This window comes from Stylophora pistillata, chromosome 5 (assembly GCF_964205215.1).
Source record: "Stylophora pistillata chromosome 5, jaStyPist1.2, whole genome shotgun sequence".
Lineage (NCBI taxonomy): Eukaryota > Metazoa > Cnidaria > Anthozoa > Scleractinia > Pocilloporidae > Stylophora > Stylophora pistillata.
In genome coordinates this window covers 8,750,440-8,769,483 of record NC_142523.1, presented here as the reverse complement: position 1 = coordinate 8,769,483, position 19,044 = coordinate 8,750,440, and the positions used below count along the sequence as shown (strand labels likewise).

The following is a 19,044-nucleotide window of genomic DNA, read 5'->3' as shown; positions in this document are numbered from 1 at the left end:
AAAACAGCATCAATCCCACAAGTATCAGTAATTAGCTGAATCTCAAACTAAACTATATGCGTATGTGCCAAGTTTGGAAAATTTTTATTACAAAAGAAACATACAGCCTTGAAAGCTTAAAGAATAATCATTTTTCAATTGCTTGCTTGTTCAAACCTGTAACACAACCAAATTCAAAACAACCAAAGACAACACAGAGTTGTGGCATGATAAGAGGGGAAATCAAAACAGTACCGTAAAACGATCATACCGGCTTCCGCGAAGCACGTGGGCGGTGTAGTATCCAACAAAAAAAATTTACCGTTCACACAAAATAAAGGTATTACAATCCAAACTACAGCACAAGTCTTAAAATAGTCTACATTGGCATACCTAATTGCAAGTATTGACAGCTATTTAGAATGCATGACATTGACAAGTATTTGAGTAACACCTTCCACTTACACTTCAGACAGCTATGTCACGGGGATTGTAACCCGTGGTTATCCCCCAACATGGCTGACCCCGGTTTTTTAATTTATGCCAACGTCACGTGCAAACAAAGAATTATCAGATAATCGATCGCTTTCACTCACGTGATTGCCAATTATTCCAAATTTATTGGAACAAAAGAGAAATTTATATCAGAAAGAGTTCAAATCCCACGTGGGATTTAGTGGTAGAACATTTCAGTTCTACAAGTATCGTAGTCAAGTGAATATGTTTAGCGTTGGAGTCGAGTCTTCCGTTGCAGTTATGTCCTCACAACTAATAACCAATAGAATGCGGTTTTACTTCTTCCAATCAAAAGGCGTTGTAAACGTGTCTCCTGCTTGTCACTTCCCAACTAGGGGAGGGATGCAATGCAAATTTGTAAGAAGATCGTTAAGATTTCCGCGCTCGAAGGTTAAGAATTTCACGGGATATCCTTGTTTCATGAGCTATTCTCGGTGTCTAAAGGCTGATAGTTTCTAAAGTAACTGTTTGGAGCTGCGTCGGTGGGGGTAACGAAATAATTTGAATATATCAACAAAGTTGAAATGGTAAATTGGCCACCGTTACGATTATAAAAGCTGCGTTAGGCCTTCGTCGGAGCGAATGATCCTTGGTGTCGTTTGGGACACTTCGGATTGTTGTAAGATCAAGATTTTGGTTGCGTTTTTAAGTGCGAATTATTGGCGAAATTTTCTTCGATACGTTGGAAAGCTTAGGAAGACGAGAAAATTGACGTTGCCTCGTGCCTTCGATTCCCGTATTAGTTTCACTGTGTCTCTTATGTCCAGCAGCCAGACAGTGTTTTCAAGTTTGGAGTGCGTTGGTGATCGAAGTTGTGCTTTTCTGTCGGAACTAGTTCGTTAAGGTAAGGTTTCAGCACTTCATGCTAGTATTTTTGTTAAATTTAAATATTACAACCATTCTTCAAAGATCGCGTTCAAGTTTCGGGCTTAAAATACTGTCGATTTCGTGTGGCTGCATGATAAAGCGTCCGAGTAACTACTAACCAGGATTCATTGAATCCTTCTGTGTCGAGGGCTGATTTTTTTTATTATTATTTTGCTTGGGACATGGAAAACTAGATGATACATAATTAAAAAACGAGACAGGTCTCAGTGTTTCAATGACCGAAAATTTGTGATTTTCTTCCAGCCTCGTAATTATTATTACGTTACATGTAGCAATCTCATATTGTCTACATTGATGGTTATTATGGATACAATTAAAGACACGTATTCATTGTAATTGTATGGGACTACGCAAAAACTCAACCTCTGGTATGGTTGATGTCAAACATCACATATCCTGGAAAGTTAACTCACAAACTGTTGACACGTATGATGAAGATCTGGTATCTTTTATAAAGGATAGGGTGCTCTCTCCCATGCTCTCCAGCAAGAAACAGTTGGGTTACAATGCATTAAATCATTCTCTTTGCTCGCCCAGAAGAGGGCAGATTTGCAGCAAAAGTACTCTTCACTTATTAATATGTGCTTTTCCATTTAAATCAGTGGCTAAGGTATGCCACTTGCTTTCTTTTGATCTATTTAGAATAAAGCCCTTTGAACTAAATCATAAGGAATATGACAATATATATATGTTTACACACTTTGCATACTTTTTCAACCATGTGTTTCAAATATTGAAATGAAATAAATACTAATTCGTGCACAATTGAATACTTAATTCAGTACAGACTATTGCCTATTATTAGCAATTATTGCTCCTACATGTGTTAGCAAGAACTTGGTCTTGGTTGCTTTCATTCTGAGCCTTTGGTGATCCATATATTAGTGGAGACACTTGCTGCAACTATCTTTGCAAAGAAAATACTAATCTTTTCACCCTTACTTAATTTCATACATACAGGCATGGATGAGAACCAGCAGCAAAGCAAAGTAAACAGAAGTGCCAATGAGGTGGTAAGCTCCATTGTAAACATTTTCTTGGCAAATTGTGCACTAGTTATAAAAAGGTAAATGTTGTGATTATTTTTTTTCCTTGGTGTAAGCATAATTTTCCTTTGGTTTTGTCAATGATATGAATAAAAATGCATTTTGTGTAAAGAAAGATAAAATGTAGCTCCCAGAGTGTAAGTTATGATGAGATGATGTGTCACAATCAATTTGGCCTCTATTAAAAGTAAAATAATTAAACTAAGGATGAAACTGAACCACAGCATACCTATACGAAACCCTCATTTTACTTGTATCAATATTATTAAATTTTTCTGGTGTTCACCCAATAGATTCAATCCACTGACAGACAAAGATGGCACCTGTACATTTTACCATTACTCTTAGGCTAAGGCACAATGCATGTAGAAAGCAATATTTCACAAAACAACAACATATGCAAGGTTTAAATTTTTCAGACCTTTACTACTTGTTTTTATGAGTGGTTCCAGGATTTTCTTTCCTTCTTAGAGGTCTGGTTGAGTGTAGCAGTCGCCATATTTTTCAGTATGATGGTTTCGCAGTAACTGTTGTATGAAGTAATGTACCCTTCTCCAATATTAATTTTGCAAACTTGTCACTGACAAAGAGCTAGTTCATGATTAGACACTGATTATTTCATTGATTGCCATGCTCTGCATTTATCGTTGAAGTATCACCATATTTATCTGTGTATAAGTCGACTCTTTATGACGGAAAAATTAGCCCAAAAAATCACCCTCGCGTTTTACATGGATCATAGATAAAGACCTGACCCAAGCAATCTAAGAAATTAGCATAACAATTGCCCGAAGTCCATTAGGAAAACCAGGTTCACAAAACCAGTTCTAATTGTGTTCAAGTTTTGTCAGTTTTCAGTGCATTCTAGTCAAAATTGTATCTTCAAAACCTTCATAGAGTGCCAAACTATTTGGAACCTGTTAACTTTTTTCGAACTTTGTTAAAATCCGAAGAAAAAAGTAAAGCCTGCATTTCTGCTCTTCGTTTTCTTTATCCTACCGATATTTAGCTAACATAGGCTGAGACCATTTTGGCGTGCTTCAAGTTAGTTGAAGAAAAGGAAAAACTCACCACTCTTATCTATTTTCTTAGTTTGTATTTTGACTTAGATGTTAAAATTGTCTCGAAATAACAGCGACGATCAAATAATTTCTCTTAATGTCATGATTGTGTTTTTTCTTTCGAGTTGAGACATTTTGCGTGCACGCGCGTGCAATCGCAGTGGTTTCCGCGCCTTTTTTTCTTTACATGATTAGGTGCACAAAATGATTCCTAATACTCTTCATTTATCACACAGTTACCAGACATGCATGAATTTGTTGTGATGAAAATGATTGCCTTGACTTGTTTTTCAATTTTTTTGTGAGTTGAGACGTTTTGCGCGCGCTCAAAAATCGATCCAAAGAAAACAAATCGATTGGTCATCACCATTTCGATGGTGTAAATTTTCGAAGTAGATCTAACTTACCTTCAAATGACGGCTAAGAACAAATTATTTTATTGTAATTTTTTTTTCCAGTTGTTGCTGGGATTTGATTTGATTTGTTATCATTTACAGGTAGAAAACTATTCCCGAGGTGTCTTAAGCCAGCCTTCGTAAAATTTCCAAAAAAATTAAATATTGTAATGGTCCTTGAGTGAGCAGCAAGCCAAAAACAAAACAGCAGTATCAACAACTAATATGTAACTTTTCTAATTTCTACAGCATTCGGTGGTTTCACACAAAATCATTGGGTGGGGCATTTAAAGCAATTTTGGCCTGAAGAGCGCCGGTGAATTTAAACGAGCCAATCTTCAAAAATGTAAATGCTTAGGAATTTCCCGGGGAGGAGAGGGGGGATTTTGAAGTTTAGACTTGATCGACGCATAGTTCCCAAAAGTGTGTTATACTCTTCATATATCACACTGTTACTACACATGCATCATGAATGGTTTGAGATAAAAATGATTGCCTTTTGATTCCACTGATTTTGATTTTCCGTTTTTAAAATGAAATAAGAAGCTTTTCGAAGCAAACTGAAAGGGATATCTCAGGTAAATCAGTCCGTTGATGTGAATTGAACCCATTCTAGTCGAGTAGTTTAAGTAGAGCGAAACTTGGCAAGTGGGAAAAATTCCTATCAAGGGTAATTGTGTTCCAAAAGATAAACGAAGGGACGGTTCACTATTTTGCGCCTAAGAGGGGATTAGAAGATTTTGGTTGTGTCACGATAAAATTCCTCCCCCTCGTTCTTTTTTTACTCTTATGATCCTTTCTTATTGGCAGTTGATTGGAAGTCAATTTTCTATAGCCCCCCTCTTTAAACTCTGTTGGCGAAGATGGATCACTTCTCTGGTTCACCTGAAAACCATGTGATCCCCCAAAATCCTTCATTAAAGTACTTGTGATTTCAAATCGACCCACGCTGCGTCTGATTTCGCATCAAATTGAACCCTACTCTCTTTCATTATTTATTCACTATTTATTCTCCTACCTACGTATGATTTTTCAGAGTTAAATGAAATTCCAATGGACGGATCTGTTTGGAAACGCGGTGAATGTAAGTTGTACAGACTCGACCTAGCTTTAATTTGTTAGTCTTGATTTTCTACAATCGGTGATTTGTCTATAAAACTTACCTCACCAATGAGGTGAAAAGCTAAAACCAGTCATAAATTGTTTACTTCCGTTTTTCCTGCGCCTCAGGAAGTTTGCTCGTATGTTTTGAAAATTATCTTCAGCTCCTTAATCTGATGGCTGTTGTGACTGCTGTGGTTCAATCGATCAATCGATGAATCTCGTCATTGATCAATCAATATCAATTAGTCAGTTTGTCAGTCAGCCAATCAATCATTCATTCAGTGAGTCAGCAGTCAGTCATTCAGTAAATCAATATAATTAACAAACACATTACGAAGACTTTTATCTCCATTTCAATTATTTGTTTCTGTGTTCCTATTTCAGCCAGCATTTGCCCAAACTGCAAGTCGCTAGGTCCTGGATGCTATTGTACCTACAGGCGTAACTATTGCCTTGTTTGGGGTTGTGGTACCAGCGGACGATGCAATGATGACAACTGTATTTCCATGTGAAATATATAAGGTAAAGAGAACTTTCACTTAAACTGAAGTTTGAACAAAGTGACATGTATCCCATGAACTCCCAAGATCTAATCAGTAACTCTCCTGACTGTCTGCCATACAATTCTTATGATGTTAGTTTGATCTCATTAGTTATTCTCCTTACTGTCTGCCATACAATTCTTATGATGTTAGTTTGGAGAATTTGTTATTGGATCAACTCATGATCCTTAATTGATATTTTCCTCTATTCTCATCACTTGTCTGCTTGATATAGTATTGATGTTGTAAGGAGAAATTCTGTCTTGGTCACTGGTGGGAGTGTATGGGATGCAAGCCTAAATATAAATAGAGAACACCACAAACCGTAGAACCATTAGCCAATCAGCTGTTAATCTCAAATTAGTCGCGCCGCAGGAACACGTACTAAAATTGGATTTAAAAACGTTTTTACTAGAAGAGGGGTATGTTTGAGGGATAAGTTCTCTCACTTCATATTCTCTTCCTTGTCTATAATTGTTACCGTTCTTTGCTCCGCAATTCTCATTTCCTTTGTGTTCTCCATCAGGTGCAATTTACGTGGACAGTTTCAGCCTGACTTTAAGTTGCTTTTCAGAGGGAGTCGCCATGCACTTAGCACCAACGTGATTGTAGTCGAATTTTTTTTGTTTTCATTTCTTGCTTTTCGTTAGTTTGTTTGATGGCTGTAGATCGAGAGATTTTCAACGAAGAAGAACATTAAAGTGTGTTATTTCAATCAAGATGACTGTGGCAATTTTCTTTCTCAATTTTTTTTTTTTTTATCGCGACCACGTTGTAAGTTTCTCGAAGTACCGTTAATAGTAGGCCGATAATGACCTGCCAAACTGCATGTTCGGCATTTAATCAGACAAGCAGTAAGCAAACTATCCAGCAAAGTCATGAGAGGGGAGGGGGGGGGGAGGTCACACACTAGAGTGTCATTTGGGGTATGAATACCTGTATATCATAAATTACGTACAAAATGAGACAACAAATAATAACTTTCAATAAGGAGAGCTCAAGCGAACCCTAAGAACTCCTCCTCTTAGCGAGGCCGGTGCCTTTCATCCGTGTCATTGCGGGGAATTCTAATTAGTTGACAAGCTGTATGAGAATTGATTTGGTTACCCAGAAAGTGTTACGCTTCAGTCACCTTTTCTTATAGTCTAGACTACGCTACCTTTAACCATCAGAGCCCCACGAAAGCTCGGGTTTTCGAAACCTTAAAGTGCACGGTGCCACTGGAATTTGAAATGCTTGTCTATCTGGATTAGTTCCGAAAAACTTCAAAAAAGCGAACGCCATTTCGTTTCCAGGCAATACTATTGTGCTTGAAGTTCTGCCAATAACGATTGTATCCTCCTCCCATAACGATATTAGACTTTGCTTTATCTTTTTCCCCCTCAGTGAACTATTTTACTTTTTCATTGCTACTTCACCATGAATTGATTCATTCCGATGATATTTTGTGAAAGACATGGCTTGCCAAGGTCACCTTTCCTTCTTTGAAATCAGCTAACCCATAGTCCACCTTGAGACCAATTTTTTGTATCCAGGCAACAACTTCCATAAGAAAACTTTCAGTAGAGTGGCGTGATATGCGGTATATGTTCTTTGAACGTGATAGCAAATCACCAATAGATTTTTACAACAAAAGGCTGGTAAGGGTATTGGCATATGTATTTTTGAAAATAATTCCTTGGGGCAAGATTTTTTTTTTTTTTTTTTTTTTTTTAATCGTCGGTTTTCACGCCTCTGCACGTTCATTCTGAAATGCCTTTATCGCCCGCTCTAGCTTTCCTTCAGTTAGTATTGAATTTAATCTAAGACTTAATTTTTTTTTTCGTAGTAATAAGAAGTGTTCGTTGACGGAGTTATGTTGGTTTTTTCAAAGGAAGGTTGAAGATCAGTGATCAAATGATCAAATCTCATTAGCCTCGGTCCGTGAAATTTATCGCGAAGGGAGAGAGAGTATATTTCATTAATTTTCCTCAGCTGTGCCATTGGATTTCCAGACCTTGAACCCCCGCAATTGCGATTTTATTAAAAATTTGTTTTGGCAGCGGAAAAAGGGAATCTACTATTCGCCTCGAGTTGTTTGTAAACAAAGAAACCACAGCTATACTTGAGCGCTCAACCAATGAATTTCAAATGAGCAGTGTCGATTTGTCAGCGGACGACAAACATGGCGGACCAAGAAGATGATGATTCAGACTTTGAGCGGCAAGGAAGTACAGAACGGGAAAGTTTGAGTACTGAACGTAGTTACGACGAAAGCCCTTTGAGTCCAAGGAGTGAAGATTCTGATTGGGGTTTTGGTGCGAATGAAAACTCAGTATTTACAAATGGATTCGACCCGGAAAAACAACGCAGTGAGTTAATCAAGAAAGCTTCGATTGTCGACTGTCTTTTGTTTGAAATTTACGACCAGTATCACAGTAGAGACTCAGTGGATAGTGACAATGTTACTGAATGTTCTACAACATCGGGGAGTTTCTACGGTGGTTCTTTCGACCTCGAAGAACGCGGTGAACGGTGGACGAAAAGCGAACTCTCTGCGAAAGGTTAGAGGCAGGACCTTCTAATATTATTTCCACCATCGTGCTCTCGTAAAATTATCTGCAAAAGTTTGAAGTTTGAATGCAGTTTGACTATTCGAAATTATTTTCCACTCTTACTTTGCGGTCTAATATTAAAAACAAGAAGTCAGAGGAAAATTTTTAGTTGCAAAATGAGGACAGAAATTTATCCTTTTTTATTGATTTCCTTTGGCGAATTTCGGACATTATCTTGTGTTCGATACTGTTTAGAACTAGTTTACATTTTAGGATGATACGTAGGAAGCCAAGATCCATATTAAACTTTTCTATTTGAGTTTAAGAATTGAAATTTTTTCTAAATAGTTAGCATTTGTACAGGTGATCGTTTTTGATACGTTGTTTATGTTTCTGTTAATTTTTTTTTCTGCCCACAGACACAGACGAGCTTCGAATCATGGCTAAGGAGATGCGAACACGGATATCCATCCTTTCGACAAAATTAGTCAAGCAACTTAAACGGAGGGATAAACACGCTTACAAACTTCAAAGAAACTTCGATGTTTTAACTGCTCTTCTTCAAGCGGTTTCGTTGAAAAGACGTAAGTATTTGACCCACGCAACGCCTCAGAATTTTCTTAATCGATTTATGATCATTAATTTGTTGTTTGCAGCAGTTTAATTTTGGAAGATATTTAGCCAGCCAAGGTTAAACTAGTCAAAGAAACCACGAAGTTTTCAAGCACTAGCTCTGTTTGTGGTATAGTTTGTGATTTTTCCCGATTTTTTCTGAGCAGATATCAAACGTAGTATTCTCTGTAATCTTTACGACCGCTTAATTTTCATGACAAAGGTCGCTGTTTGCTTTAAATAGTCCAAGCTAGGATTGTGCGCCAGTTTGTATTACAATCGCGTTCGCTGGAGGTAAGTTTATCTCTACAAAGATTTTAAAATTGATTTTAACACCTGAACACAGCGTCATGTTCTTGAAACAGCTATGAAGATTCTACATGTGTGTAGAGCTATGTTAAAAATAACGTATAAATTTCAACCTTGTGAAATCTATTGTAATGTAAAGTGTCTGACACGTCGTGGTTTTGGCCTGAAGATGCAAAGTTATTCATTGATCAATCATTATTTCTTTGCTTTATAGGCAAGAGGCCTCGAAATTTTTACAGGTTTTGTATTTGTATTGTTAGATGGAAGTATAGATTTAGACACTGGCATTGTCCCTGGTGATTCTATCTGAATAGAACAAAGAGTTACTACTGTAAGCTTTGAGATCACTATAAATATTCTAATTATCCACTGAGCCCTCAGTAACCAAGAAATTGTACAATTTCAAATTGGCACCAATTTAAACATTCTTCACCAAAAAGAGATAAATTAGTGTTAGATGCAAATTTTGCTAAATTGTCAAGATTTGCACCTGTTTTCAAGGGCTACACTTTGAAAATTATTAAATTGCAATCAAGTTATTGGAATAACATTGACAAGCTTAGTTATCAAGTTTGCCAGAAGCTTTTAGGACACAGACATTTTAGACAGGCATGTCATTTTCAGCACATTCATTTGATTTTTGCTACACAGCTGGTTCTTCTTAAAATAAAATTATGCACTGAGCAGACCAGATACTCAATATTCAAGGAATTAGGAAATATGTTTTAGTAGAATGTCTCTTGTGATATTGCATTTGTCCTGAGGCTCTGTCCTGTTCTTTGGAAAATCCAACCACAGTTGTCATGCTACAGCTGTATTGAGTTCAGTGAAACTTGATTAGTTGTAAAATGATATTGGCAAGTCTTGCATTTGCCCAGAGAAAATTTGATCAGCTCTTTGAAAATGCAATTTTCTCCTTGAATTATACTTGGGTAAATCAAAATGTAGAAGTGGTCCAAACAATTGGTGTTCTTGATTGTCAGTAATCAAGCTTGGTGTGGAATTGTAGAAAATTATTTTGTTCAGCAGCTTGAATGTGAAAATCACTATTTTTTTAGCTTCTAAAGGGACTTCTCACAATGCAGGTTCTTATTGAAATACTGAATTACTCCTGTGTCATCTTAAATTGCATTTTGCAATTTTAATTTTTTTTGCATTAGTTAATGATGGCACTTGTCATGTTTTGACAATTTTTAATTGGTAACTTGCGACATTGTCTGGTGAATTCAGAGGTAGCAAAGTGACAAGTTGAATAATTATTATATCATGTATAAAGGCTCATTAAATAATTATAAAATCACAGCAAAGCTGATGTAGGTATGACTTTTTTAAGCAATTTGAACTTTTAGTGACAAAACCTTATTTTGGCGAGTCATACATTTAATTTGCATTGCTCTGTGATCAGTAGAAATATTAAATGTATGCTAAAGGATATTGTTTATAAGGTATTTGTGATGGCATAGAAGCCTTTGATTGTAACATGTTCTACATGTCTCATTCTATTTCTCGCTTGTCATCTGCACATTATGATGAGTTAGTATTAACAGAGAAAGTGAATTTCTGTGAACAGTTCGATCAAAACATGGAGACTTCTTTAATCCTCTCTTTACCTGACTATTACAGTACATGATGTATTACACATGTATTGTATAAAATAGAGGGCATACCTGTAACCATTATCAACTTATAGTTATGCTTTATTACTTCCTAGCACATTCTGGTTTTTTTGTTCTTATTGATATAAGGTGATATCAAATACACTGTGCATTTGTGGTAATGTTGTATTTGACTCAGTGTGTCAATTCTCACTCATTGCAAAGTGCCATCTAATTTTTGAGAGTAGGATTCATTTCTTCAAATAAAATGTGTAGGTTTAGGGGATTACTACAGAGATTTTTTGAAACTCAATATCAAATGTAACCAGTTTCAAACTTTGACAAGTGTCAAAGATGCCATGTTGCAAATTGTCTACAATTTTGAGGATGAGCAATTTTTTGTGTTTTGTGAGACAAATTTTCACCTAAAAAAAATTGAAATTTCATTTACTTTAGGCTCCAATCTTTGTAATGTGTGGTTGAGCCATCGAATGTTAACATGGAATGGAAAAAAAATTAATGTCTAATGTTATGCAGGTCTACATAATTAAAGCTTAAAATGATCAAAAAGTGGATTACTACTTGTCTCTTTTTAGGTGTGGATACAAAAATCAGATTTTCCTTCATCCCTCAGTCTGGAAAGAAGGCATTTAAACACGTTAGTAATGACTACTTTTTGTGACAGTTTTCTTTAGTGGTTTTCTTGTATAAACAGGGATAATTTTTTCTTGACAGTGGCTTGCTGCATTCAAAGCAATTGCCAGACTTAAAGAAGGTGTGCCCTCACAGTGGAGAAGAAGGGTAAGTTGATCTTTGGTATCAAGTTCTCTCCATGGTAAATTAATCATGTTCTTACTTGAAATTTGTCCCACAATAATCAAAAGATTTTTTTCAATGCATTTGGATCAATTTTGGTAGAGTAGATATGTTAAAATTGTTTCAATCCTTCTTTCTCTTTCAAAAGAAGGGCAATAAACTTTCTGGCAGTGTCTACTTTAAGCAATGAAAAGTGTGCATTGTGTAATGTCAAAAGTGTTGCTGTTAATATTTACATGTAGCTCTACATGTCAAAGCAATGAAAAGTGTGCATTGTGTAATGTCAAAAGTGTTGCTGTTAATATTTACATGTAGCTCTACATGTCAAAGATGAAATTGCTCATCTTTTCCCTTGCTTTGGACTGAAGGAATATTTAGTCTTATCCAATTTTAGATGCCATCAAACTTCCTACATGTGCTGTTCTCAAGTTATGCCATTTTTTTCAGTGACTCGTCAAAGTGTTTTGTTCATTTTCTGGTTTATCATGATCAAATCCTTAGTCTAGTTTTTGTTGTGATATTTCTTTCCTCTTCTCTCATCCATGAGTATTACGGTGCATGAGTGTTACAGTTAGGAAATATGTTTTGGTGGTGATTGTGATGTAATCCATATAAAGAGAATAACATCTTTTGTAATAAATAAAAATTTATTGTCAGTTGTGGCTGTGTCTTGCAGAGAGTAAAATCAAAGACTTGAACTGGGAAAAGACAGCTAAGCTTTGCTTCAATGAGAGGAGTAATCCAGATGATGATGAGCTAGGATCACAAATTGTAAAGGTAAGAGTTTAAATAACAGAGGAACATGTCATAAAAAATTCAACAACCTTTGAGCCAATAAGGTGGGAGTGTTGTAGTTTGTTGTGTGATCTAGTTCACCTAAATATAAAATGGTTAGTTTATAGGACAAGATATGCATTGTGTGGTAAATACACTCACAGCATGAATACTGTATTTTAATTTATAATAAAAGAAAGTCTTGAATTTATCATGAACTAATTTTTGCATTTTCCTTTTTCAAGTTTTCACCACAGTTTTGGGCTTACTTTTAATTAAGACTCCTGTAAGACTAGAGTTTCCTCAGTCTATACATGTATATGTAAAATAAAATTTGCATCTTCTGAACTTTTTCCCCATGCTTTGTTTTTTCGAGGTTGATCGTAGATTTATTAGCAAGGTGTCCAAATTGAGTTTGCTTTGCACTTTAATGGTTTGCAGATGAAAAAAAGTATATAATTATGAATACTTGTAGGGAGGGAAAGTGCATTGAAGAGTTCATACTTGTTGCAGCCTTAAGAGTCATGGTGATGCAGAAATACCATTGATAAGAGAATGGTTCATATAGGTAATCACACAATTTTGAGTGCAATTTGCAATAAATAAGTACGAATAAATTTTTTCAAAGACTATCAAAATTGCATGAGCCCGTAGGGCGAGTTCAATTTGTGGTCTCTAAAAAAATTTACAAGAGCTTATTTATTCCAAATTGCATGAGAAAATCATGTGATTATCTATTAATAATATGTCATGAAAAAATATGAGCTAGTTTCTCATAACTACGCAGAAGAGAAGCGCGTGCAACACGTGCAAAAATAATTTATTCAAACCCTGCAAGTGACATTGACCCTGACATCGACCTTGACATTGACATTGACCTTGACATTGACCAATCATTCTGACCAATCAGAATGTCTGGTTTGTTTCTTTCTGTGCACTGAATTGACCCTCTTCTGCACTGAATTAACTATCCTCTGCACTGAATTAACTATCCTCTGCACTGAATTAACTGAAAACTGCATTCATCTTAACCAATCAGAACTGAGAAATGTTTTCATGTATATTATTAAGATTTAAACAGTATTAGCGCCGTGTGCCCAAAAGTCAGCATAACAGAAAGATCAATCATTCATTCAGTGAGTCAGCAGTCAGTCATTCAGTAGATCAATATAATTAACAAACATATTATGAAGACTTTTATCTCCATATCAATTATTTGTTACTGTGTTCCTATTTCAGCCAGCATTTGCCCTCACTGCAAGTCGCTAGGTCCTGGATGCTATTGTAGCTACAGGCATGACTATTGCCTTGCTTGGGGTTGTGGTACCAGCGGACGATGCAAGGATGACAACTGTATTTCCAAGTGAAATATATAAGGTAAAGAGAGCTTTCCCTTAAACTGAAGTTTGAACAAAGTGACATGTATCCCATGAACTCCCAAGATCTAATCAGTAATTCTCCTTACTTTCTGCCATACAATTCTTATGATGTTAGTTTGATCTCATTAGTTATTCTCCTTACTGTCTGCCATACAATTCTTATGATGTTAGTTTGGAGAATTTGTTGTTGGATCAACTCATGATCCTTAATTGATTTTTTCCTTTATTCTCATTACTTGTCTGCTTGATATAGTTCTGATGTTGTAAGGAGAAATTCTGTCTTGGTCACTGATGGGAGTGTATGGGATACCAGGCTAAATATATAGACATTTAAGAATAAACACTAGCGAGAAAAACACACAACGTTTCGATGACTCCATGTCATACTAACTCAGGGTTTTGGAGTGCAAGCTCAATTATCCGTCAACGAAAATGCTGTTCACCGAGTGGTTTTGCCTTTTGAAGATCAAAAGTCAGCTGACGCAGTGAAAAGGCAATTATCAGATCTAGGCAACAAAATCAATCACACCCTTCATCCCGTGTTCAAAAGTCGCAAAATCTTTGAAGATCTCAGAGTACGTGAGCCTAAACCTCCTATAGTTAGCCAACAATGCGTTGTATATAATTATAAATGTGATCTGTGTGATGCAGAGTACGTCGGGTACACCAGCCGGCATTTACATCAACGTATTAATGAGCACCGTAATTCGGCCATCGGCAAACATCTAAAGAACGACCACGGCCTACAAACCATCGGCGACCTGACCAAGCATTTCAACGTACTTAAAAAGTGCACTGTAAACTGGACTGTTTAGTTCATGAAATGCTTTTCATAAAGAAGATGAGGCCCTCTTTGAACAAACAATCGGATTCCATACGCGCGAAACTATTTATTTAATAGTTTACATTTATGAACTCAACACGCGCAATTATTTATTTAAATATTTTAAATATTTTAAACTTTTTACGTTTGCCACCTTCCTACGGTATAAATTAACTATTCATTTTTATTCTCTTCTCACTTGAGTATGATGACATGGAGTCATCGAAACGTTGTGTGTTTTTCTCGCTAGTGTTTATTCTTAAATGTCTAACAAAATCTAATGTCATTTAAATATATAGAACACCACAAACCCCAAACAGCAGGTTTCCAAACATCACACAGTATAATTATTTCACCGTAGAACCGTTAGCCAATCAGCTGTTGTTCTCAAATTAGTCGCGCCGCAGGAACGAGTACTAAAGTTGGATTTAAAAACGTTTTTATTGGAAGAGGGGTATGTTTGAGGGATAAGTTCTTTCACCTCATATTCTGATATGAAGTTCATATATTTTGAACTGCGGTTATAGATACGTATGATGCACGTATTGGTAGAGCGCTGCACTAGTATCGCAGAGGTCAGTGGTTCGAATGCCGTACAGGGCTGATTTTTTTTCAGGTCTGATTTTCGCTATTGCATAAATAGCGCTCTCTACTGCGAGGATCGTGCATCATACGTACTTCTTATTCTCTTCGCTATCTATAATTGTTACCGTTGTTTGCTCTGCAATGCTCATTTCCTTTGTTTTCTCCATCAGGCGCAATTTACCTTGACAATTTCAGCCTGATTTTTGGTTGGTTTTTAGAGGGAATCGCAGTTAGCACCAACGTAGTTGTAATCGAATTTTGTTTTCATTCCTTGTTTTTCGTTGGATTGTTTGATGACTGTAGATTTAGAGCTTCTCAACAAAGGGGATCATTAAAAGTGTTATTTTAATTGAGATGATTGTGGCTTTTTTTTTTTCAATTTTTTTTTATCGCGAGCACGTTGAAAGTTTCTTTAAGGGACACTTTTTACTGTACGCAGATAATAACCTGCCAAACTGTATGTTCGGCACTTAATCAGACAAGCAGTAAGGAAAATATCCAGCAAAGTCATAAGAAGTGCGGGGGGGGGGGGAGGTCACACTAACGTGTCATGTGGGGTATGAATGATATAAAAAAATTAGACGACAAGCAATAACTTTCGGATTCTCTTCGATAAGAGAAGCTCAAGCGAATCCTAAGAACTCCTCCTATTAGCGACGCCTCGCCTTTTATCCATACCATTGGGGAGAACTTTAGTTGACAAGCTGTATGATAATTTATCCATGCCATTGGGGAGAACTTTAGTTGAAAAGCTGTATGATAATCTATCCATACCATTGGGGAGAACTTTAGTTGACAAGCTGTATGATAATTTATCCATACCATTGGGGAGAACTTTAGTTGACAAGCTGTATGATAATTTATCCATATCATTGGGGAAAACTTTAGTTGAAAAGCTGTATGATAATTTATCCATACCATTGGGGAGAACTTTAGTTGACAAGCTGTATGATAATATATCCATACCATTGGGGAGAACTTTAGTTGACAAGCTGTATGATAATTTATCCATACCATTGGGGAGAACTTTAGTTGACAAGCTGTATGATAATTTATCCATACCATTGGGGAGAACTTTAGTTGACAAGCTGTATGATAATTGATTTGGTTACCCAAAAAGTGTTAAGCTTCAGTCACCTTTTCTTGTGGTCCAGGCTTCCTTTAATCTTCAGAGCTCTATGAAAGCTCGGGTTTTCGAAACCCTAAAGGGCAGGGGTGCCTCTGGAATTTGAAATGCCTGTCTATGAGGATTAGTTCTGAAAAACTTCGAAAAAGAGAACGCCATTTCGTTTCCAGGCAATACTATTTTGCGTGATGTTCTGCCGACACCTGTTTATCCTCCTCCAATAACGATATTAGAATTTGCTTCACAATTTTTCTCCTTCGGGGGATTATTTTATTATTTCATTACTATTTCACCATAAATTGATTCATTCCGACGATATTTGGTGAAATTAAGACATGGCTTGCCGAGGTCACTTTTCTCTTTATACTCTGTTGGCGAAGACGGATCACCCCTCTGTTCCCCCTGCAAACCATGTGATCTCCCCAAAACTCTTCATTCCCATACTTGTGATCTCAAATGGACTTGCGCTGCGCGTTCGTTGATTTTGATAAAACGTGTCTGATTTCAGATCTAATAATATACATGAAACAATTTCTCAGTTCTGATTGGTTAAGATTAATGCAGTTTTCAGTTAATTCAGTGCAGAAGAGAGTTAATTCAGTGCAAAGAAAGAAACAAACCAGACATTCTGATTGGTCAATGTCTAGGTCAATATCAAGGTCAATGTCACTTGCAGGGTTTGAATACATTCTTTTTGCACGTGATGCGCGCGCTTTTCTTCTGCGTAGTTATGAGAAGCTACCTCGTATTTTTTCATGTACATTATTAATAGATAATCACATGATTTTCTCGTGCAATTTGGAATAAATAAGTACTTGCAATTTTGTTACTCTTTGAAAAAATTTACTCGTGCTTATTTATTCCAAATTGCACTCGAAATCATGTGATTACATGTACAAATTGCACCCCTCTCTCAGTGTATGCAGCAGTTGAACGCAACCATTCAAATTGACACTAATTATGTTGAAGCGATGAAAATCTCCACATAAATCAGTTTTTGCATTTTGATCAATTTTACTCAATTCTAAATTAATGATATGAGATCTTTGAAAAGGCTACTAAAACTGAAATGAATTGGCACAAAATAGTTATTAATAGCGGCCATTCATTCGTCTTCGTCAGAGTGAAGTCATAAAATAATTGTCCATTAGTTGTAGTTTGTTAAACGAAAACAAAAAAAAACATGTTTTAAAAACTGGACTTGACCATACACAGCTCCAGAGAGAGAACACAATTATAACTTTCGGGGTTGTTAACTGAGCGCGCGTTGGAATGAGAATAATTATGCAACTCTTACTTTCCCGGTCAATCATATGTTTGCAGTAGTGTTCTTTTGAAAGTTTAATTTATCAGTGAACTTGATTTCATAAGCTTGTTCATGATCCAAAAGTTTTATCCGAGCTTGTCCTATCTTTCCCAAGTGATTTCCGAATTTCGTGTCGCAGTTGTCTGTCTATAAAAATGGCCGCTTGGAGAGTTCTCCAAGAACTCTACAAGAATCTTGAACTAGTATTAGAGGTTTTATCATACTGAGATTAGATGAGAAAAATGCTCTGTTTACAGAAGGTCGAAGGGAAATCCTATCATCCTTCTCTACAACCAGAATACATTTTGCCAAAACCGACTGTCAGTCATCTCGGACGCAGCGAAGAACACTCGGATGTTGTTATGGACAGTGCCATATGTCCTCTAATGATTAGTCGTGTTCATACTGAAATTCATTTCAACGAAGGAAGGTTCAGAATTGATTGTGAAGGACTGAACGGGCTGTTATATATAACGGGCTCCCTATATATCTTAAATGCTCACACCATAATTATTATATCAGCCCCCGCTCTGGCAACTCTAATAAACAACTCGGTTCAAAGGGGCATCTTCCCCTCCAAACTTAAGCATGCTAAGATTATTCCAATATTTAAGGATGGGGACGAAGCCGAACCTGGAAACTATCGTCCTATATCACTTACATACATACATACGTAACTTGACCACTCCCCATAGGGGCTTTTCAGGGCCAATTCCCACCCATACCAACCCAGGGGAGGACATCCGCCACACAGGAATCTCGTGCGTGGGAAATTAACGTCTCCTACCCCTAACCTTCCAGGAGACGGGGTCTACGGTTTATTCGTCCTTATCCGAGAAGACTAGAATATCTATCCATTTTTTGATTATAGAAAGGTAGCGAATTCTCCTCACTTATTTTAAGACCATCTTTCGGTCTTTACTAGACTCTTTGAGAAAATCATGTTCAACTGCCTAAAGGCCTTGTTTAGCAAACATTTCTTATTTTACGAGTCTCAGTACGGTTTCCGAAAACAGCGCTCAACCGAGCATGCAATCCTGGATATTGTGAACAAAATTCAATTAAACACGGACAAGGGAATGTTCTCCTGTGGTGTATTTATTGACATTCAAAAAGCATTTGATACCGTGAATCACTCTATCCTCCTTCATAAACTATCCCACTACGGCATCCGGGGTATAGTAAACGACTGGTTCTCCTAGAATCCAGACCCCACTCAAGTAAGTCCCCACGTCATGATCTAGAAAGGAAAGTACCCTTTGTGGCGTTCTTCAGGGGAGTGTACTTGGCCCCCTACTATTTCTTATTTATGTAAATGATATCTACATGGCCTCAAACAAGTTAACCTTTTACCTTTTTGCTGATGACACTAACCTTTTATACGCTGATAAAAACCTAAAATCCCTCGAAACCATCGTCAACTGTGAACTAATTAAAGTTGTCGTCTGGTTAATCGTAAATAACCTCTCCTTAAATATTAAGAAAACGAACTATATAATTTTTTATCCATATCAAAAATGCATCAATTTTAACATTTGCATAAAGGCCTATGATGGCCGCACTAAAACGTTCTTTGATCTTGAACGTAAGGATAATGTTAAATACTTAGGGGTAATAATTGACCAACATTTATCCTGGAAACCACATTAAATAT

At 36.6% G+C, this 19,044-nt stretch overlaps 1 protein-coding gene across 5 annotated transcripts; it reads left to right on the top strand.

Moving 5' to 3' along the window:
• Positions 1-649: 649 nt before the first annotated feature.
• On the top strand, positions 650-15,311 carry LOC148730108 (TBC1 domain family member 30-like). Of its 5 annotated transcripts, XR_016001051.1 has the most exons (7): positions 7,286-8,074; positions 8,485-8,649; positions 11,178-11,239; positions 11,317-11,382; positions 12,055-12,174; positions 13,411-13,548; positions 15,129-15,311. XR_016001051.1 is itself a non-coding variant. In XM_088759707.1 (6 exons), the coding sequence occupies exons 1-6, from the start codon at positions 7,696-7,698 to the stop codon at positions 13,438-13,440; spliced, it is 822 nt and encodes a 273-aa protein (XP_088615833.1). In that variant the 5' UTR covers positions 7,286-7,695; the 3' UTR covers positions 13,441-15,311. The 5 variants fall into 5 exon arrangements, 1 of the variants encoding a protein (XP_088615833.1); XM_088759707.1 differs by having other exon boundaries at positions 13,411-15,311; XR_016001052.1 differs by having other exon boundaries at positions 7,516-8,074; positions 12,074-12,174; positions 13,411-15,311.
• Positions 15,312-19,044: the final 3,733 nt, after the last annotated feature.